Below are 15493 nucleotides of genomic sequence, written 5' to 3' on the forward strand. Positions count from 1 at the left end.
AATTGTATACGTGGCTTTGTCTAGAAAAAAAAAAGAAAAAAAAATAGATATTGCGTACATATTGCGTAAAAAAAATTAATTGCGTGTATAAAATGTCTTATAATTTTACATTGACATAAAAAAATCTTATAAACATATTAGCTGCAAACTCACCGTTGCTCGTAGGCGTGTTAAGCATATTCTGTGGTTGAGCTAAAGACTGAAGGTTCGCCAGTGTCGTAGAAACTACCTGTCCATTACTGAGCGCCAAGTTTACCATTTGATTATTCGTGACGTGGCTAACGGGTATGGTCAAGATGGTTTGCGTAGCGATTCCTGAGGAATACAAAAATGACACGTCGTGCTTGATAGAATTACGAGTGAGAGAGGATAATTAATTTATGATATCCTTCGAAAGCGTTATCTCGTATAATCGTATCTCGAATCAATAGATATTTCATTTTCATTATGAACATAGTCCACGCGTCGTTGATCCAGGATGGGTGGTAAAGTTATCAGGGTCTCATAGAGGGATTATTAGGCAACCCATAGGGCAGGTAACCTCGCAGGCTAGCGTAGTTGGCAAACTATTATCGTCATCTTAATAGTGGGTACAGGTACTGGTACTGGACTGCGCTGCGAGAAGGACGCCTAATCATACTTAGAATAGTTTCGGGATTACCTCCAGCTCCGCTAATCTGATTACCCTGTACACGCGCTTAATATGATTACTGATCATGAGTACGTACCCGTGTTGCCACCTACAGCTAAGCTAAGCAAATCCCGTATTCCGAACAGCCATAAAAGTTTCACGTTTTGAGGTAAGGTCAACCGACAATCCGATTAACGTACAGTTCAAACGTTGTCGAACGATAACGCGCCGTTAATACACCGTTAATAATGTGACGTTGACTCACATCTGACTAATCCGCGACAAGAGAAAATATTTTACTTATCTTATCCGCGAAAGCGCGATATTATAATTGGATTCGTCTACGTATCGCATTATCAGCTAAAAGCAACGAAGAATTTTCTCAAAACTTTTTTTCGAAATATCGAAAATCTTATTACATCTAATTTATATCTAGTGCAAGGGGAAAATTCCAGATTGTTATTTTTATTCTCTAACAATTAGGACGTGCATGACCTTTCGTGTATTTTAATCCTTGCCGCTTTTCAGATCTTAATCGTTTACGCGCGACGCGAATAAAATCTCGGGCGGCTGATATCACTTTAAATAAAGCCGCGGACATTCCTGCGCGGACAATAATTTCTATGAACGACAACCTATTGACCGCACTCTCGAGCACTCCTCGACTCATCCTCGCCGATACTCGATGTCTATCAGAGACCAATCGAGCGTTAGTCAGTTACCATCGATTGAGCCGAAAAGCAGTGCAAACATTATTTGCCGCCACGTAACTCGTCATCCTACCGCGGCCGGTCCATATCCACGAACTTCAATCCACTTAGGCGGAATCCCAAAGTTCTCCTTCTGCCTCTCGTTCTCTACCTGTTTCGTACGCTCTATCTCCCTCTCTCTCTCTCTCTCTTTCTATCTGTCTCTTTCTATCTGTCTCTTTCTCTCTCCCAATTGCCAGAATAGGAACCCAACTTGGTAGAAACGAAGTTAGCGCGGACCGCAATCGATATAATAGCGGCCGAATCCGCGGAGCTGCGATGTCCAGTGAGTGCTAGGGTTAGAAGCAGGGAGGGGGCAAAGGAGGGAGAGCGAGAGGGAAGGACGAACCCGAGAAAGGAGGTAAAACGGGGTGGGATCCGTGGGGTTGGAGAGGGGTAGTGAGACGTTAATTATACATTGAAATTAGTTGCAGAGTTTGCCCTGTGCTCGCCGAGGCAGTCTAGGGCCACTAAGTATGGACGACGGGCCGGCCTTAGTCCAAGCTGGTCAGAGATAGTCGATATTATATTATATATCGGCACATCTTGATTGCACAACATTATGCGCTGGCACACCGTCGGGTTACTATGTGTTTCGCACAGCGAAACGCGCGATGATTTTACGCGCGGGAATTGTGATCGATGATATTTCGAATAATTAAAATTATTATACTTTTTCTAGATTTTATGTTCGAGACGGTACAGTCAGGCTTACGATGTAAAATATACGATGAGAGGGAGAGTCAACTATATATATATATATATATATATATATTCGGAAAATGTTGAAATTGTACGTGCTAGCAAAGCTTACCTTGCGAAGTGGGGATAAGAAGCTGAGCCCCTTGAATGCCCTGAACCAATTGACCGGACGTTAGGATGAATTGAGGCATCGCAACCGGTTGCGGTTGAGATAATAGCTGAGGTAACGTCGCCATTGGAGCCGAGCTAGGTGGCAGAAGGTGGGGAGCCGCCGTCGTACTCGAGGCTGTTGGTACCGTTCCACCTGGGAATGAAAATTAACAATTTCACCGCGTTAGATTACCTTTGTCATTTAATTCTCGCGCAATCCTCGATTATGCGTACCGAGTTTAACCGCGCGAGCTTATCTATATCCATTTAAATTTTTATATAAAGAAATTAGATTAATTTATATCTCTGTTATTTCTTACCTGACGAGCTAACAGTCAGATTCAAGGGAGTATTAATTAATTGATTATTAGTCAATCCCGCCGTCATCCCTTGAAGACCAGCGGCCAGTGACGCAACTTGTGGAAGATTTTGCAAATTCGCTAAATTCTGAAGATTCTGAAGTGTCACCATACCGGCCACTACGCACAAAATTCGACTATGAGAAAGCAATATCCAGAAAAAAAAAAATCTATATATTTTTGCGAAGGAGAGACATCTTGTACGTACTCGTTCCGTTTAGATGCGCTTGTGCAACCGCCGCACGTTTCGCTTGATGGAGATTTTCGGGTGATGGGCTCCGTCGTCTCTTTCGTGAATTCTTCATATCATCTATCATCATTTGATGTTCGTGAAGCGCACCACCACCTGTCGCCGGCTCGGGGCTTCCAGTGCTACTCCTATCGCTATCCTGTAACACAGATATATATATATATATATTCATAAATATATATATATATATATATATATATATATATATATATATATATATAATTAGAGATCAGATTAAAATTAAATCACTTTTAGTTTATAAGAAGTAAGCAAAAGTTGTAAGAAACGCTTCTAAATCGAATTATTATACTGAATAATTATATCGATAATATAATAGTATTGTTAATTAATTAATTAATTAATTAATATCAATATAAAAGTATATCAATATAAAAATTATTGTATTAAAACATTATATATTCTCTTGATTGCGTTCAAAATGGGATAGTATGAATATTTTCCTTCGCAAAAATCAATCAAACAGCTACGCAAAGGTTTTAACATGAGCTGGCAATTTTTATTGCGGCGATACGTTTAACGCGAAAAACAGATTAATAATTATTTACAATTTATATAGTTGATTTTCATTAAAATATATTATTTTAGAGCGCGCTTCTGGTAAATGTGAGAAGAAACAAATAGAAAGAAAGTGAAATATATATAAAAGTAGATTAGCGAAAATAATTAGCGCGATACACAAACCAATGAAGCTTACGATGCTTCGGTGATTATTCGAATATCAATTTTCACTTACGCATGGCAATGAAAATTGAGCTTGTCTGTATTATCTCCTGGTATCGGTCCTTGCCCATAAACATAATCCAGTAACGCGTGCAAAGTGATTTAGTTATTCACGCTCAATAACACATTTTTGGAATTAACTTGGTCATCGAACCAACCGCCCGATTTAATCAATACCAATTTGATGCAACCACGCGCGACATACGTTGTGTAACTTCCAAAAATCTTTCAACGGCAAATAATTGCGAAAGCTTATTCTACGAAGATGAGAATTACTTTGATTAAAAAAAAAAAAAAATATATTAATCACGCGTTTTCTGCTTTCGCGTGTCTGCAGATATATAATTCATGCATATTTACAGAATACCGGCGGAATAATTAACGAACGCCCTGCACATTAAGGCGTGCCGTGTATACGTACGTGTGCACATATAGCCAAGGTTCTTAGAAGACAATCTAAATTATAATAAATCGATGGAGTATATATGCCGTAATGCTTTACCACCACGAGTGTATGTCGATGATGGTGGTAGTTGTGCCGCGGAGAGTAATGTTACCGGTGCGGCCTCTTTGCATAATGGTATGGAAATATGCCGGAACGTGTATCGCCATAGTTGGATACAGATTAAGCGTTTTAGAGCTTCGACACTCGAGTAATTCGGGAAAAAGAGTTTCCACGGATAACTGGATTCATGAATAAATCCTGGGTAAGCTTCTTCGGTGACTATCACCTTTTACCTTAGACGTATGACTGCTCCGATTACACACATTGATATGAATGTCAGAGACAAACTTATAAAGAGCATTTTAAGATAGGTTTAAGGTAGTGCAATAAATTTGCATCTTGTCGGGAAGTATATACATGTACTAAATCATTCTTTTTATCATCTCTTGTTCGAAGAATAGAGATGAAATTGAGAACGTGAGAATAACTGAGAACGGAATAAAACACGCAAATATCGTATTAATTGCATACTGTCAAACAATCTCATTACATTCAGTTTGATTAAAAAGACATCCTCTGGGTGCGGCTTGTAATCCCGGCTTGAATTTTCGTCAAAGTCGCACAATGGGCGGCGCGCGTCGCTGGTCGAGGCATTTCATTGCATAAAAAATAGATAAAGCCTGGTCGATAGGTAACGAACGAAAATAGGAGGCGCGGCAGTTCAATTTTTTTTCCACGCAAATTCGTAAATGGCTATACCGCCAGTATAGCCACCCTATATTAAATGGACGAGGCGAGGGGGATTAGTTGAATGCACAGGCTCGACCATTTTGCTTGTAAAAGTGCGCACGATATACAACCAGCCGTAGAAACATATGTTTACGAGTTTTCGATATTTCACATAAATTAATCAGTGCCGCAACATCGCGACGCATAAAACGGCGGCTTTTGTGTGAGATCATTGACTTTTTCTCGATTAGATGATACTCATAGAAATAAATATTTGTATTTTTTTATTATATCCATACAAATAAAGATGATATTTATATATAAATAATCACATTTTAATTAAAAAATAAATTAAATAATTTTTTTAATCATGAACAGCTTTCGCATTTCAAAAGATTTTATATTTTTGTGCATTTCTGTGGTTTTTAGTACCATCTATAAATATACATAATTATAAGATAATAAAATATAAATGTACATAATTTCAAAGTAATAAAATAGCTATATAATATCGGGCAAATAAATTGTAATTTATAATTAGCGTCTGATTCCTCAGCTCATGCCTCAGGACATTCAACGAGTCGATTTATTCAACCAAGTCGCATGAAAGGAGTGGCCATCTGACGCCATTGATTTCGCCGATTCTTTAAATTCCCTAAGAGAAATCGGTCGCGCGATCAATAAAAAATCCCGCGTCCATAGGCCATCTCGCTAATGCAAAAAAGCGGGCTGGATTCCCTTCGCTCGTACGAGCGGCAACTAGCGGTGAACGGCCACTGTGGAAGGTACGAAAAAAATACATGATCAAAGAGAAAGATAGAGAAAAGAGGAAAGAGGGCGAATGAGCGTTCGGTTGGTCGTTGGAAATGCAACGATAAACATTACTTATCGGCGCGGGGGTCTCTAACAATACGTATACGAGGAGGAGCGGCGCGGCTGCCGGTAGCAAAGCGCAAGTTTTTTGCAATAAAGTCATTTCGAGCCGTTTGAGTTATGGGTAATTCCTGCGGAACGCCCGGACCTGTGCGCTCTAGCTAGCTGGTGCGAGTCCGGTCCATTGATTAGTATTAATGACTTAGCTGCACTCATTTCGCCCGAATAAAAGTAATTGGATTTGGCTTCGAACCCCGCGCTGTAGTTTGGCGTCGACGGCGGCGTCGGACGGCGTCGACGGCGGCCGGCGTCGGCGGCGATGGCGACGGCAGTGGCTGGCAGAACGAAACTCGTGTGGGCGCGTGTAAAAATACATTAATATCTGTTTGCGCTTAATAAACGATAGCCGCGCTGACTTCAGACTAATGGCCGTATTCCGGAATCGGTAATACGCATTTTTATGTTTCTCTTTCTGATACGCGGCGGAGCGCCGCGTCGCACCGTGCTAGTTCCATTCCATCTTTGATTGCGGCCGTTTCTGCCCTGGCGATCGATTTGTCGAGCGGGGCACACTGTTACCGGTTATGAAAATTGAACGATTTTTTTTTTGGCAGGAGAAGGCTTCACATGCGAATTTTACTATGCGCGCTCGCTTCAAACGCAGAAAATACGCGAGAAATATTTAGGTGTGTTTTTTTTACACATTTTTACGCAAATAGGTTATTTATATTAACTAACACATCAGTTAAGATTCCGATGAAAAATATTGACGCATGTTTGCCGAATTAAAAATGGGAAATTTTTTTATAAATATAGAGCGCATATATAGCTGAGCATTAAATACATTTAAATAAAATCAAATGTAGTAATTATAGATTCGACTTGATTTATGAAATCTTGCAAATCTCTTCGAGCATCTAAATTAATGGAATGATTCCGCCACAAATACAGTGTGCGATAAACATTGTTAAATAAATTTGAGTATTACAAAACTGATTTAATTTTCAAATTTGATTTGTGTTTGTATACTACTGATTATGCGCGAGCAATTGGGATCAATAATTATTTGAAATCATTTAACACGTGAGAAAAAGAGGTAAAAAGATTAGAGAGAATGATGAATTTCCGTTGCGATTAAAGATTTTAACGAATCTTGTGGGGAAGTCGCAATTATCACCGTGGTCATTGCGAAAGGGTGTTATCGAGAGTGGAAATTCAGCGAGACAGTTGCAGTGGATCTGCTCTCTACAGGAAAAGGACAAGAACGGAGACAACTGGAAGGGTAGACAGAGAGCCTTTTGACAGAGAGAGAATTGTGGAGATAGTCATGAAGGAGAAAGAGAGAGAGAGAGAGGGAGGAAGAGAGGAAGCAAGAGATAGAATCCGCTCGACCCCTCGGTTCAGGCCGCTTTGTCTGTAAGTGTAATTAGTCCAGGGTGGGGTTCCTGGGGAGTCGAGGCACTGGGGGGGTATAAGGGAGGGCGAAAGAAGGGGGATGCAGTAGAGCAACGGCGTGGTTCATCCTGGCTTCCCTCGCCCCATCGTCGTGCCCCACCACCGCCTTATTTATATGCAAATGAGCTTCATTTCGCGATATTAATGTTCCAGCCGAGTCGGCCTGCCTCGGCGCGAAGGGGTGCGAGGATACGCGGAAAAGGGTTCGTCCTCGTATATGTTTACGGCCGTTTCGCTTGCATGGACAGCAGCCAAGTCAAAATGTCAAAAATTGCGACGACTTCAACACGCGACAGAATATAGATAATTTCGTCTTTTAGTACAAGAAGATTGCATAAAGTTATAAAAATGAAGAAAGCAGCTCTAGCTATGCAAGTTGACGTGGTTGAAACAGAAATATATTTCTACCTCTTTGCTCTTACTCCAATAAATTCAGAGCAATGTCATTGTAAGAAAATTCGTCTTTTTTACGCGTATCTTTTTAGTTTAATCATTGTTAATAATGCTCAATCTTCGCAGGCGGATCGAAAATTTTTCACGCCACGTCGTTGTGCTTCCAACTCGCGGCGCTTATATGGCGCGTAGATAGTATAGATAATGACCGATTTATCGTAACGAGTGGAGCGTGGCAACGGGTAGAGACAGACCCCCATCAAGGCCCCACCGGGGTAAATTAACAACAGACAAGCCACTTGAAACATTACCGAGGCTTCCTAGCAAAGCAAGTCGGGGGTGGGCTCGCGCTGTTGCCTTACTCAACATAAATTAGGGCCGATAGAAAGGGTAGATTGCAGAATGTTGAGTGTATAACGACCGGCGCCGCGTTCTACTGGTAACGGTGTCTCGAGCATCCGCGCGCGTCGCGTCTTACTCTTGCAGCACACGCGAGCCCGAAAAATCTGGCACGCCACGTGATACCCGCGCACGCTCGTGACCAAGAAAATTCGAGCGCCTTCATCTAAGTGCCGTGTTAATCGATGCGAGATGTGTCGCGCATAAATGCAATTATGATTTCATCATTTTTTTTTTTTTTTATCTCTTTTGCGTAATAAAATTATTAATTTTTACAAGAATCGGCTAATGACACTGTCACTGGATACATTAAATATATTTGCGTACAAGTTATTATTATAATAGGTTTATAAAACGAATCAGGTTTCTGCAGAGAATTGAATATTTATAAAATATAATACGATTGTTGCCAATTTCGCATCATTGCGCGATATTAAAATACGTTTTTGCATAATCATGTAGAATTGAGAGAGAAAGTGATCGTTACGCTGAACGGCGTCACCGGTAATGTTCCGAGTTCCTTCGGAAAGCTTAATTACGACGAGTCAGCGAAATAATTCGAAATAGGAGTAAACGTTTGTGCCGACGGTATTTGCATTTAATGGATATTAAAATGAATGACCATCGCTCATTACGAATGCCACGGGGCGTTCGTGGTAAAATCGTGGGTAATGAAGTCGCGAGACGAATCTTACTTGTAAATGGATCCTTCATTATATCCAGATACAGTTCTTTGAGGAATGCGTCCTAATGACTGTTCGGACACGCCGCTAAGAAATTTATGAGAATTTCTCACCGTAATATCGAAAAATAAGGGCGTATAATCGCTTTTATTATCTCACAAATATGGCCTTGATGAGATATTTTGAATTAAATCTCTTTTCTTGCGTAATTAACAACAAAATGCATCGTCAAAAAAAAAAAAAAAAAACAAATAATACTTTTAATATATATTTTATCCATTAATGCGTAATTTGTGTAAAAAATGCGACATATATTTCTCGAAATTTTTTCCTCCTCTCTGACCAATCAACTACTAGCTAACAATCAACTCAAACAATCCATTCCGCATATTCTTCACGGCTGGCATTTTAATGCGCGCGAGTCGTAAACCGCGCGAACGTGGTGTAAATCTATTCGTACCGTCGTTGTTTAGCTCGGTCTGCGCCCTAAGAGGACGGTCGGTCGAAGTAGAAAGAGAGGGAGGACAGGGACAACGCCGGCGGGGTGGTTGAGTGAGAGAATCGGAGGTGGGTCGACCGATGCATGAATATACATGACCTTACCACCAACCCTTACACCGCAACGGGGCTCTGCTTACATTATTGTATATCTAATTCCGCGGGTGGTTCTCAAAATTTGCCGACCGTCACCGCGACGATGGCGCGCCGTCACGGCCGCCTACATCCGGCTGAGAATCACTGCTTGCTCACGACATTATGCAGGCAGTCTACATATTATATATTCGGACTGGGATTCAATTAAGTTTGGTTAGACCAAGTCCCGCGGCCCTCTCCCGGCCTGTACTTCCTTTCTCTGACTCGCGCTTGGTTCCACGTAGCGCACATTTTTCGTGCAACCGATATTGTCATCGAATAAGACCATTGTCTAGCTTGTTGTTCGACCCTACATTTCATCTCGAAGATTTATCGATCGTAGCACTATATACGTGTTTGATTACGTGTGCTCTAAAAATGATAGTATGTAAAGAATATGTATTTTCTAGAGATAGTAAAGACATGAGTTATAAATTCAAATTGTCAACGATATTTTAGTAGCAGATAGTTAATAATAAACATGAGAAATAGTCTCTTACAATAAAGCTACAACATTCGTATCATGTGGCCTTTATATCTCCTGAATTTCTCATTGCAAGAAGGTCTATGATACAAACTGTTGGAATTCTCTCTCTCTCTCTCTCTCTCTTTCTTTCTTCTTAGAACCACTGATTACCCATCAGTCGATTCAAGCATACGTAGGCATGGTCGAATCGGAACTCGCGCCTTAAGCGGCGAGAACGTTTGACATTTGGCGGGCGTAACCGGCTGTATGGCAATAAAGTTAATTGAAATACGTCAAGTGTGTATAGCGCTGAGAATACTTATACGAGTTGGTGCGCGCCGCGCCGGCTCAAGACACGCACGCATGCACGGCTCGTGACACACTTCGATATATCCTACTGGATGGATAATTAACGGGACCACGTGGTGCAGTCATGATGCGCGCCACGAACGAGAGCGAATCGGCGAATGCGTGAGCGCCCGTCGAAAAGGATGACGGATCGCGGAGGATCGTGGGGGGAGAGAAATAGAGATCACATAAGGGCGAATGAGGCGGGGAAAAGGGGGATGCGGGCGATGCGCGCGACGGACGGGAAGGCGAAGGGATGCTAAAATAATGACGGAAAATTGCGCGCTTCCATGTTACACGGCGCTGAGCGCCGACACTTAATTCGATTCGATTGCGATACAGTTCAATAATTCGATTAATTAAAAAATATCGCAGAGTCGCTCAGCCGGCTTGCGATCAGGCTGTGCGCGCCTTCACGAGAGGCGCAAGGTCTTGCGAGCGAATCGCCCCCCTTTGAGCGCCCCTGGTTAAAGAGGGGCTGGTACATCGGCTGGTACGCGGAGTTAGCTAAAATGCAACTCCACACTCGATGTTGCCGCATCATCTGTGATTATTTGAGTATCGAGCCAGCGGTGTTTCCCAAAAGTGCTACGCGCGAACGAATTGCGTTCATTGGCGATTTTTGCAAGTTTAGCTCGTCATCACGTGAATCGACCTCAACCGTGCTTCTCGTCTCTCTCTCTCTCTCTCTCTCTCTCTCTCTCTCTCTCTCTCTCTCGTCTCTCTCTCTCTCTCTCTCTCGAGAAAGAGAGAGAAAGAGAATCTGGCTTGCAACATGTACTTAATTCCTAAAAAGCTTCTTAATGGATATTAATAAAGAATGGTGCAATCGTGCTTTCACAGATTGTTTTGCAAATGAGAGAATTGTCATTTGCGCTCTCGATTATTCATTACTGAGATGCGAGACAACGGTGTGTTCTTTCAACCAGTTTTAAACTAGCTGGATCTTTGTCACGGTTCTTTCCTGCTCCCCGCAATATTTGCGATTGTGAGAAATGTTTCAAAGTATGCGAAGAGCGCAATGATTTCACAAAGAAAAAGTTGACAATGAGATAACTCGACATACAAAAGATATAAAGAAGATAATTATTTGTCAACTTATCTCGAAATAAATATACAGATTAAGATCTTTAATTATCGATAAGATTATGATCAACGATAAAGTCGCGATATACGCGCAATAGTCAATATTTGAAAACATATCCCGGCATAGCATCGCAATATACCAATATTTAATTAAAAACAAATGGCGCGATGACGTCTACCTGCGGATTACTTTCTATTAGCTAATTAATTACGCCATATCAATATCTCTTCCGCTATTTCATTAATATGATGATAACGACGTAATAATGCGACTGCTACGTCACGCGATGCCCCGTGACGGTTTTCCGGAAATCTGAAAACGCACAGATAGACCTCTCCCCCTACCATTTTCACCGTCAGAGATTCGCCATATTTAAAAATAGCCTGACGACGAGGAGTGCCATCATGGAGTACATTCGGGTATGTTATAATCCCAGCGCGGTGTCATAATGATAATAACAACGCGTTAATTAAACTCGCTGATTTATGCGCCTTTCATATTGTAATTGCTCACCGAACTCGAGTCGAGACGCAGAACGCGAGCGCCCCGCTCGCGCAGTTACGGTCTCCGATCTCTCGCTCACAGAGCTGAGATAATGCGAACGAATTAATGAGTCAAGGTGCAATTAATATCGACCACTCGCGCGCTTGCCGTCTAGCGGCGAGAGACCGACTCTGTCCTCAGCCGCACCGCAGAAAAGGAAAGACGTTGCGGAAAATGGAAAGATGAGAGAGGATTTTCGTAATCTTCTACGTTATAATCGTAATATAGCGGGAGAAGAGTGTTTCTTTTTTCTCCCCGGCAGAGAGTACGAGTCTCGCTCGTGCGCAAATTGCGTATTCTCTTTTCGCTGCTTAATTCAACTCAAGAGTCTCGAATACAATTCGTTACGATTTAACGTTGGCCATGGGCGGGGGTCTTGAAGGAAGGCAGGGGGGAGAGGAGAAAGAGATGGACGCAAATCGCTTATTTACACCGTGAACGGTGTAATACGCACGCGCTGGAGGCCATATTTAGTTTACCAACCCGTGGGTATAATGTCTTTTTAGGTACGTTAATTAACAGTATTCATTTTGCACAAAGGTTTCTAATTACGCACTGTACGGAGCCATAGACTTAGTGCCGCCCCCGCAATGGAAATGTTATGTCCCTTCTCGCCGTCGCGCCGACGTCTAGAGTTCACGACGTTGATGTTAAGGGGATGCGTCGTCCAAATCAGAGCACTACCGGCACCCGCTATCCGGAGAACGTCGTCGGGGAAGCATCGTGTCTTGGCACAGTCCCGGAAGAAGCTCCGCGGCGATTCCTTTCCGTTCTTCGCGAGACTCGATACTCGTTTGGTAGACGGGCGAGAATCGGGACGAGAGTCGGCCGCCACATCGCGGGTCAATACTTGTCCGGCCGCTTCAGTTAGCAGTCGCATTAATTAATTATAATTAAGTTTTAGTTGACGCGCGGCTGTGGAGCGCGGAGCGGGGTAAGCAAGGCAGGTAGCTACGCGACTCGCATTTTGAGCATTACCGATATTATGCAGATTTCACCCCTCCCCTTTCGTCGCCGGGGTGTATACTCCCGTCTTCCTCTCCTTCCTCCCCCCTCCTCCCCCTCACCCCTTCCCCTCTCACACCGATCCGTTTCTGCCACTGCCTCTCTCCTTCACCTTACAATGCTACCCCAGACCACCCGCCGTCCTCCCGGCCATCCCCTTCAAGACACGCTCACTCCTTCGTGCCACCACTTGCCAAGCGAGTCGGAGAATGAATTATTTACTTATTTACGGTACGTAAACGGAAGTAGCGAGCGACTTGTTACTTACATATAGACAGCCGAATTAATATATCAGAATTTTGAAATGGCGCCTCGCGCTCATAGATAAAGATGAAAATGATCGATGAAAAAGATCAATCCTGTGATTTTTCTTGTAATAAATCCTGACTAATATAACTCAAAAAGCGTCGACTATCCATTTTAAAATTCTCGCTTCTCATATGAGCGCTTCGTACTTGCGGACGTCTCAATAAAATTCCTTTTACAAAGACAACTTTTTGTGATCAATCGAGTTTGGAAGAGGTATAAGAGAGCGCCCTACGGCCACGATTTGCGTCTCTCGCGAATGCTTTTGGCAAGAAGGGTTGCTGAAACGACGTCAGACGTAGTCCCGGGCGGCGGCAACTGCACGTCGCCGTAAGAAGCTGTTAATCTTCGGTAATAAACTGTATTTTCATTATAATACGGCATGAATATGCAACGGCGATAATGGCCTTAATATCCCGGCATGCATCTTCCTGTGCTTTACGAGCTGAGCCTCCTCTGCCGGAATTTGAGGCGTACTCACAGTGGATTTTGCGACGACGTTACTGCCGCCCGCTACTGCCGTCGCTCTCAAGGAGATCTCCTCCTAAGCGCAACGCGTATTTCGCGATATCTCCCTTTTCAGGCTGCGAACGAATGTATCGTTTCGTCAGTTATTCAAATACCATTGTTATTTTGCACGCGATAACTCGCGATAATCTAGAGTTATTCTGCTCCATTGTTTGAAGCAGCTTTGCAACAAATATTTTTGACATTTATATTAAGTTATATTAAGACTCTAGATAAGACTATTTTTGTAAGATTTTTTTTTTTTTTTTCCAAAATGTTTATTAATTTAAAATATTTGTGAAATGTAATAAATCTTTTTCTGATCACTTTTATTTAAAATTAATTCATTCTAAGTAGAATCGAATAACATAGAATGAAGGATGTTATGCCTGCAAAACTAATCTTTGTATCTCCTTCGATATAGAAATAAAGGATTTTGCTCGATCGAGAATCCGAGCTCGTAATGGACGCGATACGTTACGCATCGCCGTTAATGCGAGCCGACTTAATGTAAGCAGCGAGCGAAGGAATAATAGCGGCCTAGCCTACGGACATTCATTTATCTTAGTTTATTGCTAACTGCGAGGAAACAAACACCGTTGGAATACACAACGACGTGCCATTAACCTCTCGGTCGCTTTACCAACCTGGACTTAACGGTGTGTCGTACACTTTTGCCCCATACTTTGCTCGCCCTCGTTCGATGACGATTGAACGATAGATCGTTTATTAACGTTGCTGTTCCTCGTCGCTACTTGCGGTCCGGCCATACGATATTCTGATTGTCTTAATCCTTTAGTGTGAACGGGACAGGAAACGAGACCAAACATTTACTTTCGTTATTCTCTCGTATTTATCTGAATAGAACGAATCAAACTTAAAAGAGCTACAGTTTGCGTAGAATATGGCAAACATAAGCCCGATTGTCCACCGATAGTCGTCGCTTTACTTGATCCATATTGGAACTTGCGAATAGAATATTTTGATATATTAAGCAAGATATTTTTCTCCGTTTTTTGTCTATTAAAGAATTACTGTTTAAATTCCTTTGCTTTCAATCATACGACGACGTCCATTAATTCTCTCTCTCTTTTTGTACTTAATTTTTTTCAAGCCTTATAACTCTATATATTCTTCATTATTTATCTCTTCGTTGCTATGTGTGTGTTTCTACTTATATTAAATATTTAATATCCTAATATTTCACATAATTAATAACGCAAGAATTTTTGTTAACCTTTTTATTATTCTCTCACTTATCGTCGTATTTACTTGCGCGCTGTAGACTTTATATGCTACAATACGCATCTCTCTATTTAGGCAAGAGTTCGGTCAGCATAATGAAGAAAAGATACGCGCGGAAGGAGAAAAGAGATTCCATGGGATAACTCCGGTGGAAAACCGAGACGAAATCGGACACCGATCGACCAAACTGCGCGTAATTAGCGTATCCTCGCAGCGCGGACCAAGCGTTGTTTTCTAGTGAAACAAATTAGACCGTCGTGTCGCACGAACGAATAAATTTAGAGAATGTTTCGCACCGAACGAAAAAAAAGAAAAAAGAAAAAAAAAAGGAACGAGAGAAACGAGCACGGGGCGAGAGTATAGGTGAATGTTGGAGGAAAAAAATTCGAGAGGGTAAAAATGTTTCTGGCATGGCGTATAATGGACGCATTGCGCGCGAATATAATGAGATTTTACAGTGCAATTCACATAAAGCATCGGAAACAACAAAAGGCCAGAATGGTGGGGAGAAGCGCGATAAAAATGCCTGCGTCTAAACACATTATTTCTACCCCACCCTCGCATCCATGCGTTCACCACGCGACGCTCCCGATCTCTCCGTCCGGACCGTCGACTCCCGCCGCCCCATTATCATTCCACGGATTATTTTTTACCACATCAAAAGAAAGAGAGAAAGAGAGGGAGTTATTCTGCGAAAATACGGCAATGCATGAATAAATGGTACATTGACACTTAATATGACTTGATGTCGCATGTACTTGATTCACGTTTCATCATCGAGACTTTGCCAAAAT

General features: G+C 42.0%; 1 protein-coding gene across 6 annotated transcripts in view; it reads right to left on the reverse strand.

Annotated features, from left to right (window-relative positions):
• LOC126850104 (POU domain, class 6, transcription factor 1) overlaps positions 1 to 15493 on the reverse strand; it is a 136478-nt gene that overhangs the window by 12550 nt on the left and 108435 nt on the right. For all 6 annotated transcript variants that reach the window (XM_050592784.1, XM_050592801.1, XM_050592774.1 and 3 more), the window contains 4 exons: positions 2800 to 2980; positions 2553 to 2711; positions 2195 to 2386; positions 154 to 315 (listed from right to left, as the gene is read on the reverse strand). In XM_050592784.1, the coding sequence (XP_050448741.1) occupies positions 154 to 315; positions 2195 to 2386; positions 2553 to 2711; positions 2800 to 2980 (694 nt within the window). The remainder of the gene's footprint in view (positions 1 to 153; positions 316 to 2194; positions 2387 to 2552; positions 2712 to 2799; positions 2981 to 15493) is intronic.

Source organism: Cataglyphis hispanica, chromosome 1 (genome assembly GCF_021464435.1).
Source record: "Cataglyphis hispanica isolate Lineage 1 chromosome 1, ULB_Chis1_1.0, whole genome shotgun sequence".
Classification (NCBI taxonomy): Eukaryota; Metazoa; Arthropoda; class Insecta; order Hymenoptera; family Formicidae; genus Cataglyphis; species Cataglyphis hispanica.